The sequence below is a fragment of the Watersipora subatra genome, chromosome 3, assembly GCF_963576615.1.
Source record: "Watersipora subatra chromosome 3, tzWatSuba1.1, whole genome shotgun sequence".
In the NCBI taxonomy this organism is placed as follows: Eukaryota; Metazoa; Bryozoa; class Gymnolaemata; order Cheilostomatida; family Watersiporidae; genus Watersipora; species Watersipora subatra.
This window is the reverse complement of record NC_088710.1, coordinates 23,198,033-23,218,223: the sequence shown is the minus strand read 5'-3', so window position 1 is coordinate 23,218,223 and position 20,191 is coordinate 23,198,033. Positions and strand designations below refer to the sequence as shown.

The following is a 20,191-nucleotide window of genomic DNA, read 5'->3' as shown; positions in this document are numbered from 1 at the left end:
TGTTTTCATTACCTTTACGTCCATGGGTGGTTAACAAGGTACGTTGTTAGTAGTCATTTCTGTTTTTGTTTAATTTTGTTGTAGAAGTCAATTGAATTAAATCAATCAATGGGATTGACTCACTGCACTCCAGGATTGTTAAAAATGAGAAGCCTACTGTGAATAACTTAATTTGTCTATAAGCTAGTATCATACACAAAGTGATTAATTTAACTGCTCAATACACCTGTTTTTTATTTTCCATATACTGTTATTTATTCGAATATAATAAGGTATAAATATTTTAATTTGTTCTTTTTGATATTTAATTACTAACTAATTATAAATCAAGTTATTAATCATTTCTGTATTGGACAAACAATGCCATCATATAAAACGATGTGATAACACTTACTATAAATGTTTAAATGATTCGAAAGGATGAAAAAAGTAAACTCTAACAATTACCCGAAATCAATTAACTCAGAACATGTGTTTGTATCGGTCGGGCGTTAGCATGATCCCCGGGCATTGTTGATTATCTAGAATGCTAGTTTATTATTAGCGCTCTCCGGGTTTAAGAGTACTGATTGTCACAGACAAGCGCAGCTTCAATGGCAGCGAAAAGGATCGACGATCTAAGGCTAAATGATAATTATGACATCACATTGTGGGAACCACAACCAAGTGTTTTTTTATTGCAGGACATACTTTTGACACCCTGTTTTTCATAGTTCTATTATTCTTTGTGTATTGAATATAGGCCCATTCGAAAGCCAAGATTCTGGTGTACTGCAATACCCTACAGGATGAACATATTCGATGGATATAAAAACTCGCGATTTCGCGAACAGTCAATTCCGCGAATTATGAAATTCCGCGAATAGTTAGTTCTATTTTTAATCACAACGGAGAATAACTACCGCCTCAAATGTAAAAACTAGTCGCTAGGCATAAATACTAAATGTAGCTGAGTTTTAAAACCTTTTTAAATAGTCGCCGGGGCTTTGAATTAACCCCATTGCTAATGCATCACATTTCTTTACAAAATTATTCAAGGTGTCACAAGTTCTGCAGAATGGCCTCATCGCGAAAATAGCTGCTAGGCAGAAGTACTAAACGTAGCCGAGTTTCAAAACTTTTTTAAAATCATTGCTGGGGCTTCAAGTTAAGCCCATTGTCAATGCATCAAACTTCTTTACAAAATTATTCAAGGTTTTCAAAAGTTATTAGGCATGGCACCGTCATCGCAAAAATCTCTCTTACAGTCATTTAACATTGAAATCAGCTCCATCAACCTCTAATACCGAAGTTGAGGACAATAATGATTCTGATCTGGACATTATGGTATGTATTTGATTTGTAGTGCAGATACGTTTTTCCCATATTTAACTGTGTTAGTTAATTCTTTTGTTTAAAAACTGATCGCGTTCAGTAAATACTTCAGCGATTGTTTTTGTACTTCCTTTACACATGTTAATATTTTTCCTTTGCGTTTACTGCAGATTGAGAATGAAACGGCACCTACCGGTATTCTAATTACGAAAACTGAAGACAAGTAGTAATATTCACCGAGGCAGGAATATTGGCAGAGAAGCAACTAATCAACCAAGACCCTTCTTCAACAACAACTTCTTGATATCGCTGCGACAAACATGATTATATTATTTATTTTATTTCATGTGTAGATATATTATAATTTATTAAAAACTTGAGTGTACAAATAAAAGATTTCAAATAAAAATAAAATTTTAAAAACGATTAATGTAGTAAATAAAAACACTTTGGTCCATATGGCGGTTGTCTAACAATAAAATTAAACTGATACTCTTGATAAGTAAATACTAGCGCGTAATAGTGCTCTCTGGCTAGTTATTTTAGTAATAGCAGCTCTATATCGTTGTCACTGTCTTGGGTAGATGTTAAAGGCGATTCTCTCGCTACTACATGGCTGGTAAGGGAGTTATCATCAGAACTTTCCTCGTGGCTTACTATTTGAAAGTTCTGCCGGTTGGCAAAAAATTTGTGCTCGTGAAGGCGTTTATTGTTTCTTTTTTCAAACAGATATATTCTCCTCATTAGCAGCTGCGGTCACCTCTACCTCAATTTCAAGACCTCTCTGAATGATTGGTGATCTTCTAGGAATGACATCTACCATCCTTGCAGTCATTGTGCCTCCATGTATGATGAAAAGTCTCTCACACTAAAACAAATAACGAAGCGGTAGGGATGGAAAAAATAAATATTCCGTTTTACCGAAGAACTAAAGTAAAATTCAACTAATTTAATAAATGGTTTTGAAAAAACTCATTACTTACCACAAATTCTTGGTTCATCAAAGGCCTCCAAATCATTGAATATTCGTGAAAACCTCTGAACGCAGCAAAACATTTATAGCTTAGCATGATCGCCTCGTAGTTATAAGCTAAATAGAAACCGAAACACGCGGTTTGCGCATGCGTTGTGCTAACTCTATTGCTAGCTGCAATAGAGTTAACTCTTCATAGAGAGTGACAGTGTTCAGCCGCGAATAATTTAATCCGCGAATATGTATGAAAAAGCAATTTTCGCGAAAAATAACTCCGCGAATAAATTCATCCGGTAGGGTATATGATAAAAGTGCTTATGTAATTGATGTGCTTTAGAAATAAAATATAGTTCACTCTGATGACATTATTATAGAACTGTAGTCTATTATTTTGCTTTGATAATTATCTTATACAGTTAGGTATACTTTGATTTAAATTATTTTTTCAAGATTTAATTTTTAATCATACTTTCATGCTTTGTATAATAAGCTTTAGCTCGTTACTTTGCTGAGACAATCTAGTCATTAATTAAAATAAAACAATCTACATTGTTACACAGAAGAAGTGTTATTGTTAAACCTATATTACCGGGTAAAACAGCAAAAAAATAATATAATCAAGATAATAAATCCAAGGAAGCTTAGGAGTACTCGAGCAAACAACCCAAATGCGAAATCTTTGCCACAATGGCTCATTATTCTTGATGGTTGAGGTAGATAATTATGGTTCATTTGGTGGTTTGTGTTTAAGCAGACCTCAAAAACATGATGGCACTATTTTTAAATAAAGCAAAAGTAAGCTCGCAAATTGTGGGGTATTAAAGTTTGCTGTTTTTGACTACAGCAAACATATGCATTTGATATGGATAATGTGAATTCAATTTATGCGTATAATATTGTCTCATAACAGATTTAACATTTAGGCGAATGATCGATCAATTAGATATGTCCATGTTCTATAGTAATTGAAACATTAGTGACAAGCAAAATGACATTGAAATATCATTGAACGGCATTGAAAAACACAAGTCGTGAACGACCTTATAACAATGCAGTTTTAAAAATGTCAGGAGAAAAAATGAACCTTAACTTTCAGTTAACTTAAGCTTGATAAGTGGAAAACCGTAAGCATAAAATACGCAAACATAATCTCTAACGTTGTGCGTTAATGTTTCAAGGCGAAATAAAAAAATGAGTTATTTATAAATAAAATATGTTTACCAAATTGGAATCTATTTAACTCTATTTACTTCAAACGTGACCAATCTACTACCTAATTAAATTCTTCAACACCAGCCAGTTCGTATACCAGAACTGTTTAAAATTCATGCATCTCATTAGCTAAATGAGATGGAATAATTTGGATGAAGTGTCTAACATAAAAGACATTCGGTACGTAATCCATAATATTCACAGATTAAACGAACTAAAACTGACCGCTAAAATAATCTTGAAACCAAATCTAGAGTAGTATGTACATATTTTATCAAAATATGGTTTTACTACTCTAGATTTTGTTTTAGGTCTATTTTAGCGAAAAGTTTAAATTGCTATCATTTTTCGCGGCACCCCTAAGCATTTACCGCCCGGCCTTTTGACCGATTCTCAAAAAGGATGGATTGCTGTTCTCGACAAAGGTCACGGCCAACACACCTTCAATTTTTCGTGTAAATTGTACGCTTTGACTGCTGTTTTATTTAGTTATTCGCAAACCTCATATTTTTACCAACCTTCTGTGATTGGAAGTTTTATGGTATTTATTTGGGAACTGACCATGAAATTAGATTTGTTTCAAACCTCATTAAACAAAAAGGTGCAATATGTGTAAGTAAATGAAGTCGAGTATTACGCAAAGGGGAATATCGGGGGGGGGGAGAGGAATATCATAGACTAGGCTGCTCTACATCCTATTTAACAAAACTTGTGGTTGTAAAAATTTAAAGTAGTGTCATCCTGTATTGTATTAAACAAAAAGAGAAAAGTCTGGCGACAACTTTGTGCAATCGCTTATTGTTAATATTGTGGTGGATTTGCCACCAAGTAAATAACGTTTTTTTATATTATTATAGGGAGTTGTGCCCTATTTTATCTTTTTCTCGATTAGCCACACCTTCATGGGCTGGCCTTATGTTCCACTAATTTGCATATCTTATAGTATATAAAGGAAGGCATCAGCCTTATTAGTTCGTTCTGAAAAACATGTTGTTCCATGAACCATCTCTCTCTTCAGTTTTTCTGATAAGGAGAATTACTTGATTTATCGCAAGTATCTCGGCATTTTGCCTCTGAGCGCTGCGCGGTATATCAGGACAAGTCGACCTGTCGACCTCTACTGGCTGTCGACCTTGCTGTAGACTGTCGACCAGGGGTCGACCTCTGTCTAGAGACGAGCAATCGTGTTGCCTATAGCGTAAGACGTCTCGTACGCCGCTGTGTGTTGGTGACGCAATCTAACGTAAGGTTGCCCGAGTTGGTGACTTGTTACCTGTAGCATAAGACATCTCGTATGCCGCTGCGTGTTGGTAACTCGGCCCAACGCAGTGCTACCCGAAGTTAGTAAGTGGTTGTCACCTGTAGTGTAAGACGTCTCGTACGCCGCTGCGTGTTGGTGATTCAGTCCAACGCAGTGCTCCCTGAATTAGGGATTGTTGTTACCTGTAGTGTAAGACGTTTTGTACGCCGCTACGTGTTGGTGGCTCAATCCGACACACTGGTGGCAGCAGTGGGATTTGACTGCTGTAAAAAGGACTTCTAAGACGACCTTTGTAACCATGCCAAGCAGCTGACGGACTGCTACCAGACATCTGGCTGAGGCTGAGCTACAACAGGTCGACCAGATTGGTCAGATGACAGAGGCTATTACCAGAGCCTTACAAATACCTAGGAGAGAAGCTAGCTTCAAGCCACCGTAATTTGATGGGAGTGAAGACGTGGAACTATTCATCTCCCAGTTCGAAGAGGTTGCAGAAGCTAATGAGTGGAATGAGAAGGCCACTCTCTTCCACCTGCGTGAGACATTGAAAGAGGGGGCCAGAGGTTGCAGTCGAGGAAATTCACCCGCCTCCATCTTCTCGGCCTTACGCACTAAGTACGGACTCTCCCCGAGAGAGGCCAAGAGTAGGCTCCACCTCAAGAGGGAGCCAAAGACTAGCCTCCAAAAGCACGCAACGGAGATGGAGCGTCTAGTGAAGATAGCATACGCTGACCTTCCGGACTCCTACCAAGCTAACATGGCCATGGATGCGTTTTCCCTGACTCTAGGAAACACGTACCTCCAACGCCACCTTTTGGCAGTAAGAGCCCAGAGCTTAGAGGAAGCAGTGCAGGCAGGAAATGAGTTCCTGCAAATTCAGCCCACTCTTCCTCGGCCTGGTGCTCGACCCCTAGTAATGACAGTGGAGAATGAGGAAACTACCCCTGCTACAGTCGCCCCCATCATCTCGGATCCCCCATCAGCCACTCTGAATGATGTCCTACTGGCCATAAAAGGGCTAACAGATGGACTAAAAGAAGGAAACCGATTGAGGCAGCGTGGAGCTTAGCGAAAGGAACCTAACTGTTGGGGCTGCGGCCAGACAGGGCACGTACAGCGCCGGTGCCCTCAAGCTATCCAAAGACAACCACCTCAAGCCATGAGGTCGGGAAACGGTTCCCATCCACAGCAGTAGGGGGAAGTGCTGACTGTGGATCTACTATACCAATGCAAGACCAGTGGCGACGGCCACGACGGACTAGGCGACACAGGCTCCCCCCTGGTCGCCACTGGTCCCTTTGCATAACCGGTATCAGCCCTTACCTGAGTGTGCAGGTCTCCCACCCTCAGAAACCAAGGAAGAAACATACGTCTGGCCAAAGCTGTCTTGGCCTTCCAAAAAAAGCCCCCCGAGAATGAGCGAAGTCAGACAAACTCATGGAGATGAATTATGGAAGCCGCATAATAGCAGCTATTTCTTGCCAGGTCGCATCGGAGGGCAGCCCGTCCAGTTTCTCATGGACACCGGATGCACGTCTAATCTGTTGGGACGGCATGTTTTTGAGCGCTTACCCAAGGATGTCAAGAGCCGATTAGAGGTTCGAGAAGACTGGGCGGATGGCAGATGGTACACGGCTGCAATTTCACGGACTCATCGCTCTCCCAGTCAGAGTCAGGAGTGTCCAAGTCACTGTATCTCTAGTGGTGTGTGCCCTGAAGGAGGATGCCATCCTGGGCATGCCATTCTTGGTCGACCACCACTGTGAGATGAATTTTCAGCAATCCACGTTGGTGTTAAATGGGCAGAAATTGACTTGCACTGACAGAGAGGGTCGACCCTTGACAATTGGAGTTCAGATAATGCGAGCCACAACGCTTCCCCCTTGAGCCGAGATCCTAGTTGCTGGGCGTCTCACGTCCTCATCCTATCAGCCAGTCGGGCTGACCAAAGGATTAAGAAGCAGTTATACGGTGGCCGCCAGCCTACATCAACCCGGTAAAAAGGGAAGAGTGGCCATCCGCTGTATGAATCCTACCGACCGTCCAGTCAGCGTGACGGCAGGGACGATTGTGGGACAATACACTGGAGTAGGGCCGGACGAAATAGGGGCTCTCTGGACAGCAAAGGAGGATGTCGAGACTCTTAAGGAACACCCCCCTTCACCTTCAAGCAAGCCCCCCACATGCAGGACTTGCTCCAACAAGCGGCGCAGCATTGCTCATCCCCTACCGAGCACAGACGGATGGAAGACCTCTTGGTTTGTTATGCGGATGTGTTCAGCCAAGGAAGCGAAGACGTGGGGCGTACCACCCTGGTACAACATGAAATCTCCCTTCTCCCAGAGGCACAGCCCATCCGTCAACCCCCATATCGAGTAGGACATGAGAAAGAAGCCGAGATCGAGCGACAGGTTTCGGCTCTTGAGAAACAAGGCATGATTGAGCCCGCTCACGGGGCCTGGAGCTCTCCGGTGGTCTTGGTGAGGAAGAAGGATGGGGCGTGGCGACTATGTGTGGACTATAGAAAGCTCAATAGTGTCACTCGCCAAGACGCCTACCCCCTTCCCCGGATCGACGAGAGTTTAGATGCCTTGTCCGGCAGCAAGTTTTTCAGTACCCTGGATATGATGAGCGGGTATTGGCAGGTACCTCTCTCTGCTGAGGCCCAGGAATGGTCAGCATTTACAACACGTAGTGGAGATGGAGAGATTATGGAGATGGAAGGTGCTCCCCTTTGGGCTGACCTCCGCTCCGGCCACCTTCCAGCGGCTAATGGAACGCGTCCTCCAAGGGCTACACTGGAAAACTTTGCTGCTATACTTAGACGACATCATCGTCATGTCGGCAGACTTCTCTAGTCATGTATCTAGGCTGGCCGAGGTGTTGGAACGATTGAGGCAAGCAGGATTAAAATTGAAGCCCTCTAAATGCAGTCTGTTCCAGACCCAAGTCAAGTACCTGGGCCACGTAGTCAGCGACACTGGAGTGGCTACCGACCCTGAGAAAATTCAGGCCATCAGCAAATGGGCAGCTCCACAGGATGTGACTCAATTAAGATCGTACTTGGGTACCACTGGGTACTACCAACGATACGTACCTGACTACGCCTCGATCGCCAAATCTCTCACCCTGTTGACGAGTGAGGGGGCCCCCTGGAAGTGGGGAGAAGATGAACAGGAAGCTTTCCTTAAGCTCAAGTGGTCACTGACGCACGCTCCAGTGCTGGCATATCCTGATCCCTCTTTACCCTACGTGCTCGATACTGATGCTAGTAACGTAGGGACCGGAGCTGGGTTATCCCAGGTCCAGCAAGGCAAGGAGTGACCTATAGCCTACTATAGCAAGACCCTCTCCCCCGCCGAACGCAACTACTGCGTGACTAGAAGAGAGCTGCTGGCAGTCGTGCTAGCTGTCCGACATTTCCGGCCATACCTATATGGCAGAGAGTTTACCATCCGGACAGATCATGCATCCTTGGTTTGGCTGCACCGGAGAAAGGAACCCTCTTGCCAGGTGGCCCGGTGGCTGGAGAGCCTAGCCGAGCACAAGTATCGAATCATCTATCGAAAATGCGTTAAGTACGGTAACGCCGATGGATTGAGTCGACAACAGTGCATCGACTGCCGGCAGTGTGCTGCCATTGAAAAGCGGGATCAGGGGCCAACTAGGTCACAAGTATGTGACTCTCTAGTACCCCCAGGGACTAATTGGGAAACTACTGTACCAGTGGACCTAGTTTCAGTACGGCCACCAAGAGGTACAGGAGGACCCAGTCCTAACGCCCACCAGTTGGACGAAGACGAATGACCTCGACTACCCAGCAGCAGACATACATTAGGGCCCAGCCACTCGACTTCCACACCAGCCAGCCTAGTTTTAGTACGGCTGCCATGCGATGTGGGGTCACCCAGAGTGCTGGACAACCCCCTCAGAAAGTCTCAAGACCCTCGGTTATGGGCCATCAAGGTGACAGGTGAGCCAGGACTCGTTGTGGAGACTGACCAAGTTACAGTACGATCAGACTCTAGGGCAGCGAGTTTAGATTCCTCACAGCCAGGTGCCCCAAAGGTCCCAGAATTGTTGACAGTAGTACAAACCTCACTAGATGAAGTGCGAGCGTTGCAGCAGAGACCCGCTACCGACCTAGGGATAATTTACCAGGCGGTCAGGAACCGGAAAAGAGTCGAAGAGGCAGTATTGCAAGTAGGCAGCTCCGAGTTGCAGCGGTTGGCCCGGATGTTCCATCAGCTCCAGATTGACGAATCAGGTGTATTGACCCTTAATCTCATTCAGAATGGGCGAGAAAGGGTGGTGGTGGTGTGCCCCCAGACTCTGCGACAGGAGACTCTGTGGAAGGCCCACGAACAAACTCACTGCGGTGTGGAAAGGACCCTGAAACGCGTCCAGTTGGATTGGTACTTGCCGGGCATGACTGGAGATATCAGGAGGGCAGTTCTCTCCTGTGAAGTTTGCCAGCGGGCCTAGACGGGAAAGACCCGGACCTCTGGAAATCGACAACGGTTGTACGCTGTGAGGCCATGGCAACGTCTAGCAGTAGATTTGGTGGGACCCCTACCTCAGACACCTCGAGGAAATAGCTGGGTGTTGGTACCATAGAGTTATCTCCCCCTAGAGTGATAACTGTGCATTCAACAACACGAGCGTTTCCGGTGCCAACAAGGAGCGTTTAGGCCACGCCCCTTTTTTGTGCTAGTCAATCGTAGTGATCGACAGAACAATAACGTCAGCCATGAGAATGATCATTAATTTCCAGTTAAGAGAGTAATTATTGCTCATATTAAAGAAATGATGATTATAGTTTATTACTTTAATATATGCTTATTATTTAAAGCAATTCAATACCTACATGCATTGAAAAGGCACTGAATAGATGGTGTTAAGTAAGTGAGTTAATGCAATCAGTTACTCCAATGATATACAGCCCCCACACATGAGGAGCTGTATATCATTGGTTATTCATAGATAAGATAGATAGTCATACTGGGGTTGTATTACATTGGTGTGATGGGAAGCTAATCGACTGCCATCAACTGAAAGTATTGACATTGTATGGTGATAGAGTTATTCATTGTCACCTCAGTTCACAAACAGCCCTTGCATGTAATCTTAGATTTCAATACATATCAATCAAATACATAGACTAGCTTGAAGCAAAGATGTCCACTAGTTAGTGGACATCTTTGCTTGATGTAAGCAAGCAAAAAGTTTGAAAGTTAGAGTGGCAAATGTTGTTATATGTTAGATAAAAATAAATTATACTTAATTATACTAAATTATAATTATTTAAAAATAAAATAGACTTTTTATTACTTTATTTATTAAATAAAGTAATAAAAATTAGCTATGATTACAATAATTTTTTATTGTAATCATAGCTAAACAGATTATAATTAGCATTACATGCTAATTAATTTACATTTAAACACATTTGCAGTTTCATTTTCTTCTTAATTCATTTCAACAAAAAACTTCTTTCATGATATGAAATTTAAAAGTGGTAGTTGTTTGAATAAGCTTGAAAACATTTACAGTTGTTTTTATTTTCTCTCTTTTTTTCATTTATTTCAATTACACAAAACACTTTTCATAATATGTTGTTTGAAAGTTAAAGTGGCAAATGTTGTTATATATTAAATAAAAATAAATTATACTTAATTCTACTAACTATAATTATATAAAAATAAAATATACTTTTTTATTACCTTATTTATTAAATAATTTTTCATTGTAATCATAGCTAAACAGATTATATTTAGCCATTACTTGCTAATTATTTTACATTTAAAAACATTTAGTTTTATTTTTTTTCCTAATTTATTTCAACAAAACACTTCTTTCATGATATGAAATTTAAAAGTTGTAGTTGTTTGAAAAAGCTTGCAAACCTTTAGAGTTGTTTTCTTTTTCCTCTTAATTCATTTAAACTGCTTAAAAATATTTTCTTATGATATGAAGTTTAAAAGTTAGAATAGTAAATGTTATATAAAAATAAATTTTCTGTCCAAATACTTTTTTATTACTCGGGCAACACCGGGTAGTACAGCTCATAGTTGATGGCAGTTGATTAGCTTCCCATCACACCAATGTAATACAACCCCAGTATGACTATGTACGTTATCTATGAGTAACTGCTTGCATTACCTTCACTTTCACTCACTATCTATTCAGTGCCTTGGCAAGTCATGTAGGTATCAGGGATTACGTGTATGTCACAATTTCCATTTTCATAATTCATTTCCATATTATTTCTATTTCCATATTATTTCCATTTCCATAATTCATTTCCATATTAATTCCATTTCCATAACTCATTTCCATATTATTTCCATTTCCATATTATTTCCATTTCCATAATTCATTTCCATATTAATTCCATTTCCATAACTCATTTCCATATTATTTCCATTTCCATATTATTTCCATTTCCATAATTCATTTCCATATTAATTCCATTTCCATAATTCATTTTCATATTATTTCCATTTCCATATTATTTCCATTTCCATAATTCATTTCCATATTAATTCCATTTCCCTACTTCATTTCCATAGTATTTCCATTTCCATATTATTTCCATTTCCATAATTCATTTCCATATTATTTCCATTTCCATGTTATTTCCATTTCCATAATTCATTTCCATATTAATTCCATTTCCATAATTCATTTCCATAATTCATTTCCATATTATTTCCATTTTCATACCATTTCCATACTTGTAAAATAAAATTTCCATATCCATTTCCCTAAAATTATGGAAATATTTATGTTTATGGAAATGAAAAAGTAAACATTTCCATAATATGTTTAGCAATCCCTGGTAGGTATTGAATTGCTTTAAATAATAAGCATATATTAGAGTAATAAACTATAATCATCATTTCTTTAATATGAGCATTAATTACTATCTCAACTGGAATTCATGATCCTTGTTTAACCCTTCTCATGGCTGATGTTATTGATCTAGTCAATCACTACGACTGACTAGCACAAAAAAGAGGCGTGGCCTAAACGCTCCTTGTTGGCACCGGAAACGCTCGTGTAATTATCACTCTAGGGGGAGATAACTCTATGGTTGGTACTCACTGACCATTTCACTCGGTGGTCGGATGCCTTAGCTGTCCCTGACGCTACAGCTCCAACGGTGGCCCAGGTCCTGGATGAAAGAGTATTCAGTTACTTCGGTCTGCCCGAAATTATCCATACTGACCAGGGGAGCCAATTCGAGTCCTCTTTGTTTCAAGAGCTATGTGACTTGTGGAAAGTCGATAAATCTAGGACCACTCCGTACCACCCCGAAGGAAATGGAATGGTTGAAAGAAATAACCGAGTATTGGGCGACTCCCTACGAGCACTTTTACTGGGCAGAGGGCAAGAGGACTGGGATCAACTATTGCCACAGATCATGCAGACGCTGCGAGGGCTACCGCACTCCGCCGCCAAGAAAACACCCAATTATTTGATGTTGGGTCGAGAGCTTTGTCTTCCTGACCAATTGCTGCATAGGTTGGAGTCATTTACTAGCACACAGGAGTATGTCCAGACTGTTCACGACCGGTTGATACAAGCTCACACTCTCCTCCGAGATAGACAAAAGGAGATTGTATCAACCGATGTGAGGGAGCCCCCGCTGTTCAATGAGGGTGACCTCGTATGGTTGATAAGCAAGCGGAGAAGAAAAGGCGAGAATCCGAAATTAGCGGTCAAGTACGTGGGGCCCTATCGTGTACTAAGGAGTCACAAAAATCATACGTACGAAATAGAAAGATATGGACAGCGATCAACTCAGGCCGAAGGAAGATTGAGGCTCTGTCGCCCTAGCCCTGTGCAACAAGGTCGAGCCCCAACTGAGGTCGAACTTGCCAGACGTCCCAACATGAAAGGTTATCCCCGGAAACGAGTATCACAGAAAGACGGTAATCCAGATGCTGTTATTTCCGATTCACTTCTGCCTAGTCGATTAATAGATTTACCAATACCGCAATCGCCAAGAAGATTGGAACCACCTTGGCTCCACAACAAAGATTTTTTGGTCTCTCCGAGTGAACGCAACTCTGACTCGAGGGCTGGCCTCGATACTGGCTGCGAATGGGCAACCGAAGAAACAAGAGTTACAGGGAATGAAGGAGTCCAGGCTAGTACCACTGGGACTGGAAATACCACGAGGCCTCATCGAATCAGGAAACTCCCTGCCTATCTCGAATATTTTACTGTTGGAGGGATCCAATCAGGAGTCTCCTCCTTACGGCAAGGATATTGGGCCAATAAAATGCCGAGACGCCAAGCAGTAGTCTCTTTCTGTAGTCGCATCGCAACCTCGTCACATCACACAACTAATATGGAAGTCACGCAAGAAACTGTAAATGAGTAGACCCCTATCCCGGGAGTTCTACCGATCATGTCGACGTCCAAAGCTCTTCTCGAATTGCACCCCTCTCCTTCAGAGATGCTGGAGATGGAAGAAAAAGCAGCCCCGGAGTCACTGCCCAAATTCAAGTGGTTGTCCAAAGAGACACAAAATCAACTAGACAGATGCAAGGACGCCGGACACACGTGTCCTCTATGTCAACAACAGTTCTCTATCCCTCGCAGGAGAAAGGTGCACACCGCCCAGCATTTTACACGCTTTTTCTGCGAGTGTGGTAGGAATTCAACCTTTCGAGATGGAATAGTCAAGCATCAAAACAGGATGCAAACCCTTGGTGAAGTAAAGTTCCACAGAAAAGGGGTCTATGAGGTCGACCAACCCAGTTACGCCGAGTGGGTTCGCTATGTATGGCTGAAGGAACCCCAAAGTTCGAACGACCTCTCCCCTATTACGAAGCACCTAGTTCTGTACGACAGAAGAGAAAAGCCACCTCTAGTTCGCCTCGCGAGACCAGACTTGGACCCAGGAAAGAAACTCCAAGTAAGCAGTCCAGAACTATACCAGGACGCCCTATTCCAGCTCCCAGGAACAGTTTGACCAGTGTAGGGTCAATTCAGGCTCGCCTAGGAGACGTTCGACCCCGCTCCCCCGCAGACGCGCTTCGAGCAGAAGCCACTGACCGCCGGAGAGCCGCCCGTCGGTTAGAGGAGTTGGCCAACCACCTTTCATCCAAGACCCACGAACAATAAACATTACTGTATCTACTCCCCTTGTATTGGTTTATATACTCATATACATATTCTTTATGTTCATTGTTATTATTTCATAGCCGTATCCGTCTATAGGGGCGGCAAGTGTGGTGGATTTGCCACCAAGTAAATAACGTTTTTTTTATATTATTATAGGGAGTTGTGCCCTATTTTATCTTTTTCCCGATTAGCCACACCCTCATGGGCTGGCCTTATGTTCCACTAATTTGCATATCTTATAGTATATAAAGGAAGGCATCAGCCTTATTGGTTCGTTCTGAAATACATGTTGTTCCATGAACCATCTCTCTCTTCAGTTTTGCTGATAAGGAGAATTACTTGATTTATCGCAAGTATCTTGGCATTTTGCCTCTAAGCGCTGCGCGGTATATCAGGACAAGTCGACCTGTCGACCTCTACTGGCTGTCGACCCTGTCGACCTTGCTGTAGACTGTCGACCTGTCGACCAGGGGCCGACCTCTGTCTAGAGACGAGCAATCGTGTTGCCTATAGCGTAAGACGTCTCGTACGCCGCTGTGTGTTGGTGACGCAATCTAACATAAGGTTGCCCGAGTTGGTGACTTGTTACCTGTAGCATAAGACATCTCGTATGCCGCTGCGTGTTGGTAACTCGGCCCAACGCAGTGCTACCCGAAGTTAGTAATAAGTTGTCACTTGTAGCGTAAGACGTCTCGTACGCCGCTGTGTGTTGGTGATTCAGTCCAACGCAGTGCTCCCTGAATTAGGGATTGTTGTTACCTGTAGTGTAACACGTTTTGTATGCCGCTACGTGTTGGTGGCTCAATCCAACAGCATATATAGTAACAAAATGTCAACCGACACGACTTTAGAAAGGGGTTTCTTGTACACTCAAATCGTGACTTTCCTAAATGGCCTGCAGAAGTCTCGAGACGACAAAACAACTGTACATACCGCTATCTTAGAATTCTCAAATTGTTTCATAAAATGGATCATGACAAATTAATATTTGACCTACAATCTGAGTACAACGTAAATCCTAAGCTTTTGTTGTGGGTACAATATTTTCTGTCCAAAACGGTTGTGATGAATGGTAAACTTTCAGAAATGTTGTTAGTTACACTTGAAGTTCCTCAGGCTTCTGTTCTAGGTGCAGCGTTGTTTATCCTATACATAAATCATATAGTTAATATGATTAAGCATTCAAAAATCAGGCTTTATGCCGATTATGTTTTTCTTTAATGTGATGTCAAGTCTAACCAGGACTGCATAAAATTTCAGGATTACCTTAATGGGCCTAGCACAAGGCAGATAAATGTACATAAGATGCAGTTAAATCCTGTAAAATTACGTGTTACAGTGTTTGGGCAAAATATGCTTGCAATAACAAAAGACAATAAACAGGGAAACAATAAAATATTAAGGTGTGAATATTAGTAGAGATATTAAATAGGATGTGCATATTGAAACAGTGTGTTAAAAAGCAACTAGGATGCTTGGATTGATAGATCTTGTACTATTTCAAGCACCCCCAAAGTAAAGTATGTAGCATACCTCTTCTCATGTAGGCTGTTGCTGGAATATTCAATGAAAACTTGGGATTCACCCAGGGTAAAGCACACAAATATGCTTAATCATGCTGATTCCCAGTGATTAGTTGTGTGGTAATGAAGAGCAGCTTGGCATTTGCCACGTGTGCTTTAAGCTTATCTGCATGACCTTGCATTACGACAACGCAACTATTACCCTTTGCCTTCAAACTTTTGCCTTCTGCTGTTCGAGTGAAAAACTGTCAAATGGGATTCTTTTTTTGTGAGGCATGTTGAAAATTCAAGGCACTGCTTTAACTTTTCAAAACACAAAAACTTGATGAAGTGAATTCTGAATATCCAAATATGTTGGCTTGAACCCACTAAATGAAATATTAGTTTGCAAACAGGTTTTTTCGGCTGGTTTAAACAACTTGGTTTTTGCCGAGGCAACCCTGCCAAATAGCTAACATTTTTCTGCTTACTGACTGCCTAATCTTGCCAATGCCATAATTTTTTAATAGACTTTTCAGAGCCATTTAGGTATGACAAGAATGATTGCACATGGCTTCTTTACAAGTTATGATAATTTTTGTTATGTCATAAGATGTCTCAGATTGCTATCATAGGTTTGGTAACTTATGACTTTTTTAGGTTGAAAATTTCATCTTCAAAGAGCTACTAATGCTACATGTACTTGATGTAAGCTCTCTAAAGATAACAGATGCAGAAGTTAAAGAGAACCTTGTCAAAGTTTTTTGAAAATGTCTTGGATTCTAGTTCTCTGGTGAGTATCTGATAAAAAGTTTAATCTAGCAATTATCTTCTCTTGATATTGAACGGTGTAAGGTAGTGCTGGGCACGGGTAGTAATACTCGTTGAACTCGCGGGTTTATCTTCTCTCGAGTATCAGGTAATAGAGATTTCGGGTATTCCGGTCCTTCGGGTTCGGGTTTTGAGGTTTTGACTTTCAAGTTCGGGTTTTGGTACACGGATCCGTCAGGTAGTGTTAACAAAAACTCGGTCTATTGCACCTTGCGCTCTTAGTCTGGGACCACAGGGCATTTCTGTGTCATCTTTGTTAAGGAGGCATGACAATGGGGTTTAACGAGTCTTTAATTTAATAGATATAATAAAACATATCATACCTTATTTACTATACCTACTAGAAATATTGTAGTCAAGCCGTGATTACTTGTCATTGAAAGGTGAGAAGAAATACTTACATCAATTTTTATTTGCGCAATTAGCCAAATCGGCTTCGTAAACAAATCTATGCCTTTTTTAATACGGCGCGTGTTCACTATCACCGATAACACATAGGTCCTTAGTCTGTTTCCGCTATCGCCTTGATAGAAACAGCCATCAGCGTTAGTAGTAGCAGGAACAATTTAATGACTGTTTAAATTGATTACCACAGCTAGCTATTATGGATTACATGATTCATTATAACAAAGTTTTACTAAGCCAACAAGCCTTACTAACGGAAAAAGCCGATAATGTAAAGTTTTTTATGAGATTTGGAGCATCATCTACAAAAAGTCAGAGAGGTACATAGAACATGCTTAAGTATTAAGCTACCATAGACCCTATCTTCTGCCACCTGTTGACACGAAAATGCCCTGTAGCCCCAGACTATATTGACTGTTTAACAATCCACCTGTTAACGCTGTGAGTATGAATGTCAGTCGATAAAAACTGTGAAAAATGATAAATGAATTGAAAAGAATTATAATTGCTTAGTAAATTTGAAGATATATCTGTTTAGAAAATTTAAACATAAAATCCATATCAACAAACCTGATACCCGAAAAACCCGTAGGCAAAGAAATACCCGAGCCTAGCACTACTAGCTACCCGATACTCGAAAAACCCTAACAGAAGGGGGCGGGTCTAAACCCGTTGACCAAGAAGTACTCGTGCCCAGCACTAGTGTAAGGCATTCAACATGCATCACTGTCAAAATTTCATAGTTTAAATGCATTAGCTAAATAATGTTCCAGTTGAGTTCAGAACTAGAATAAGGTGAACCTTTTACACTTCTTGGAAGTGGACTGCAACATATAATCTGGAACCAAAATTGCTTATATATTTTGTAAAACCTAAGTTGTCTAGTATACATTTGAGCACACAGCGCAGCTAATGAGATATTAGTAAAGTACAATTATACCTTGACTTTCAAACGTTTCTGATATCATCCAAATCGGATTTCTACCAGAAAATTCGAGATCTTTCACACCTTGAACTTTAACAAAAATTTCACCTTTGGAGCGAACCAAAAGCTGAGTTAACCTGAATACCTTTAGTATTCAACCTCTATTGTGAGCAGTTGTAATTGTGATTCGTGTCAAAAATACATTTTTGTAGGTGTGCCATTTTAGACGCACAATCTTTGATACAATGCTTAACTATATCATTTTATTAACGTTTGTACTATTTTTTCTGATTATTATGTTACCTCTTACCATAGCATGGATTATGTCGCTACCTTAATTGTTTTGATGTTACGATTGGCAGAAATGGAACGTTTCTGTTGCGCTGTTTTATGTCACACACTCCTTCATTGAATGTGTTATATCTGCAACCTGAGCATAGGCGAGCTTTCGCTACTTTAAAGTTTATATAAAAATTACTAAAACGAAATGAAGGGAATGTTGATGTATTGTTTATAATCTTATATAGGAAATTTTTTCTTAAAATAAATGGCAGTCTGTTTCTATATTTTTTATTTATGGTAAACAGTTGACAAGACTTTGAGTAAACGAGGGTGAGGTATGACCGGCTACAAATACAGCAGTATATGGTACATTCCACAATCTGTTCTAGTCTATTCATAGATTTTCATTAGATGATCATTGTATTTTACATATGACCAGCTTTCTTATTACATGCGTATAGTTTAGAGTTTAAATCATAAAAAATTGTTTGAAAAAGCTATTTTCTAGATTTGGAAAGGTTTAAAATTATTTTACAATGATTATATTGGGAATGTAGTTTTCAATTTAAATAACTGGATTTTGAACAAATCGCTTTTTAAACAGCCTTTTGGCAAGGATTACAGTAAAAATCTGAAGTTTTACTGTATGTCTCCTGCCACTTGTAAAACTACATCCGTAGACCATAATATAATAGTCTTTTAATAACGCCCTTACGCTATTCTGTTTAGCATGTGGATAAAAGATACAAAAAACCATATTGGTAATTGGTACTCACTTAGTACTGTATATTAGTATTTTATGTGTTGCTTGTACTATTCACATGAAGCTTGGTTTGGACGTGGGCATATTTATTATTTATATTGAGGATATATTGACACCTCGAGGATGTTTCTTTAAGTCAATCATTATTCCTGAGATATCCATGATTTTAATCACTAGAATGTTGTTTTTAAAGAAATGCTCACATTACAGTCTGATCATCACTACAGTCTGATCATCACTACAGTGATCAGCGTAATGCAAGTTTTATCTCTAACAGATATAAACTTTAGGAAATAAAACTTGCCTTTAATCTTACGAGGTTTTGCAATAGTGTCAAATTGAAACCTGACGTAATATATCTAACTTTGTGGTGTATTTAAAGGTTTCCATTTCTTATATCATTTCTAATTAGTTGAAATGGCTGTTTATATTATTATTATTATTGTATCAATTATAATAGTTGATAAGATTTTAATGGGAAGAATAGACTTTGCTAATCTTCAACCTTGCAGCTTAAATTTGATGGAACTGAATAATTTAGGCATGACAATCCTGTCATCTGTGGGCAATACAATGTATTATGACTAACAAGTGCATAACAGCGTGCTAAACTAACTTTTTCTCTAAATTCCTGTAGTTTCATGTGGAAATCTTTACAAATCTATAGGTTAACATAGCAGCGTACTAAAACTAGCTTCTTCTGTAAATACCTTTAGCTCTCTTTGGAAATTTTTACAAAGCTACAGATTAATATGATGTTTGTCTTATTCATACACATAAACCTGGTTGGCCATGATATAAGTTCAGCCTGTTGAACTTATATCATGGGTATTAGGTCATTGCATGTTTACGGTAAGTGATACTTATTGTGCTTGACATGAGAAGGCAACTACCTGTATTTTATGCTGAAAAGCTTGGAATGAGTCTGTTTACACGGACTTTGTGTCATAATTTATTCTCCTTTTTCAGTCGGAAGAAGACACGAACAAATCCAGATCAGCCAATCAGAGAGGGCGTTTGCTGGAACAGGTATCATTTTAAATAGTTTTACTACTTGCCATTCATTTTGATATATATTTAAAGAATAGAGAAAGCATAATATTATTATGCTTTATTATTTATCTTGAGGTGTTGACTGATGTTCTAAAAAAAGAATCAAGGAGATTGACCAACCAGAAGCTGAGATATAGGCAGCCAAACACAGGTCTACCAAAAAACATAAGTGTTTTGGTAATCATCAATATATGACGTATAAAATGAAATCGACTTGTGTGCCATTGGTCAATTAAGCCAACTAATGCGCTCTCCTATAACAATCACGGCGTTTTAATTGGTTTAATCCCTGGAAGTATGGAACGATGCAATTGGACCTAACAATCATTGCTCTGATAATTCCGAACCAGTCCCTCTGACATGTAGATTATTTTTAGCATGAAATAATTACACACGTCTATTATGTCGCAACATTTTGCTATCTTGCTAGTTCAGCTCAGTTTTGTTGTTCTCCCACTTAGCTTCCCTATTCAGACGCATCTTTAGCGCTGTTCAGATTTTTTATCTATAGCTAATAACTGGATTCAATTAA

The 20,191-nt window shown here is 40.2% G+C and overlaps 1 protein-coding gene across 1 annotated transcript in view; it reads left to right on the top strand.

Annotated features, from left to right (window-relative positions):
• The first annotated feature begins 3,956 nt into the window (after positions 1-3,956).
• Positions 3,957-20,191, top strand: part of LOC137390437 (uncharacterized) — a 250,386-nt gene continuing 234,151 nt past the window's right edge. The window contains exons 1-3 of the mRNA XM_068076770.1: positions 3,957-4,040; positions 16,061-16,193; positions 19,576-19,635. Coding sequence (XP_067932871.1) covers positions 16,131-16,193; positions 19,576-19,635 — 123 coding nt within the window. The 5' untranslated portion in view covers positions 3,957-4,040; positions 16,061-16,130. The remainder of the gene's footprint in view (positions 4,041-16,060; positions 16,194-19,575; positions 19,636-20,191) is intronic.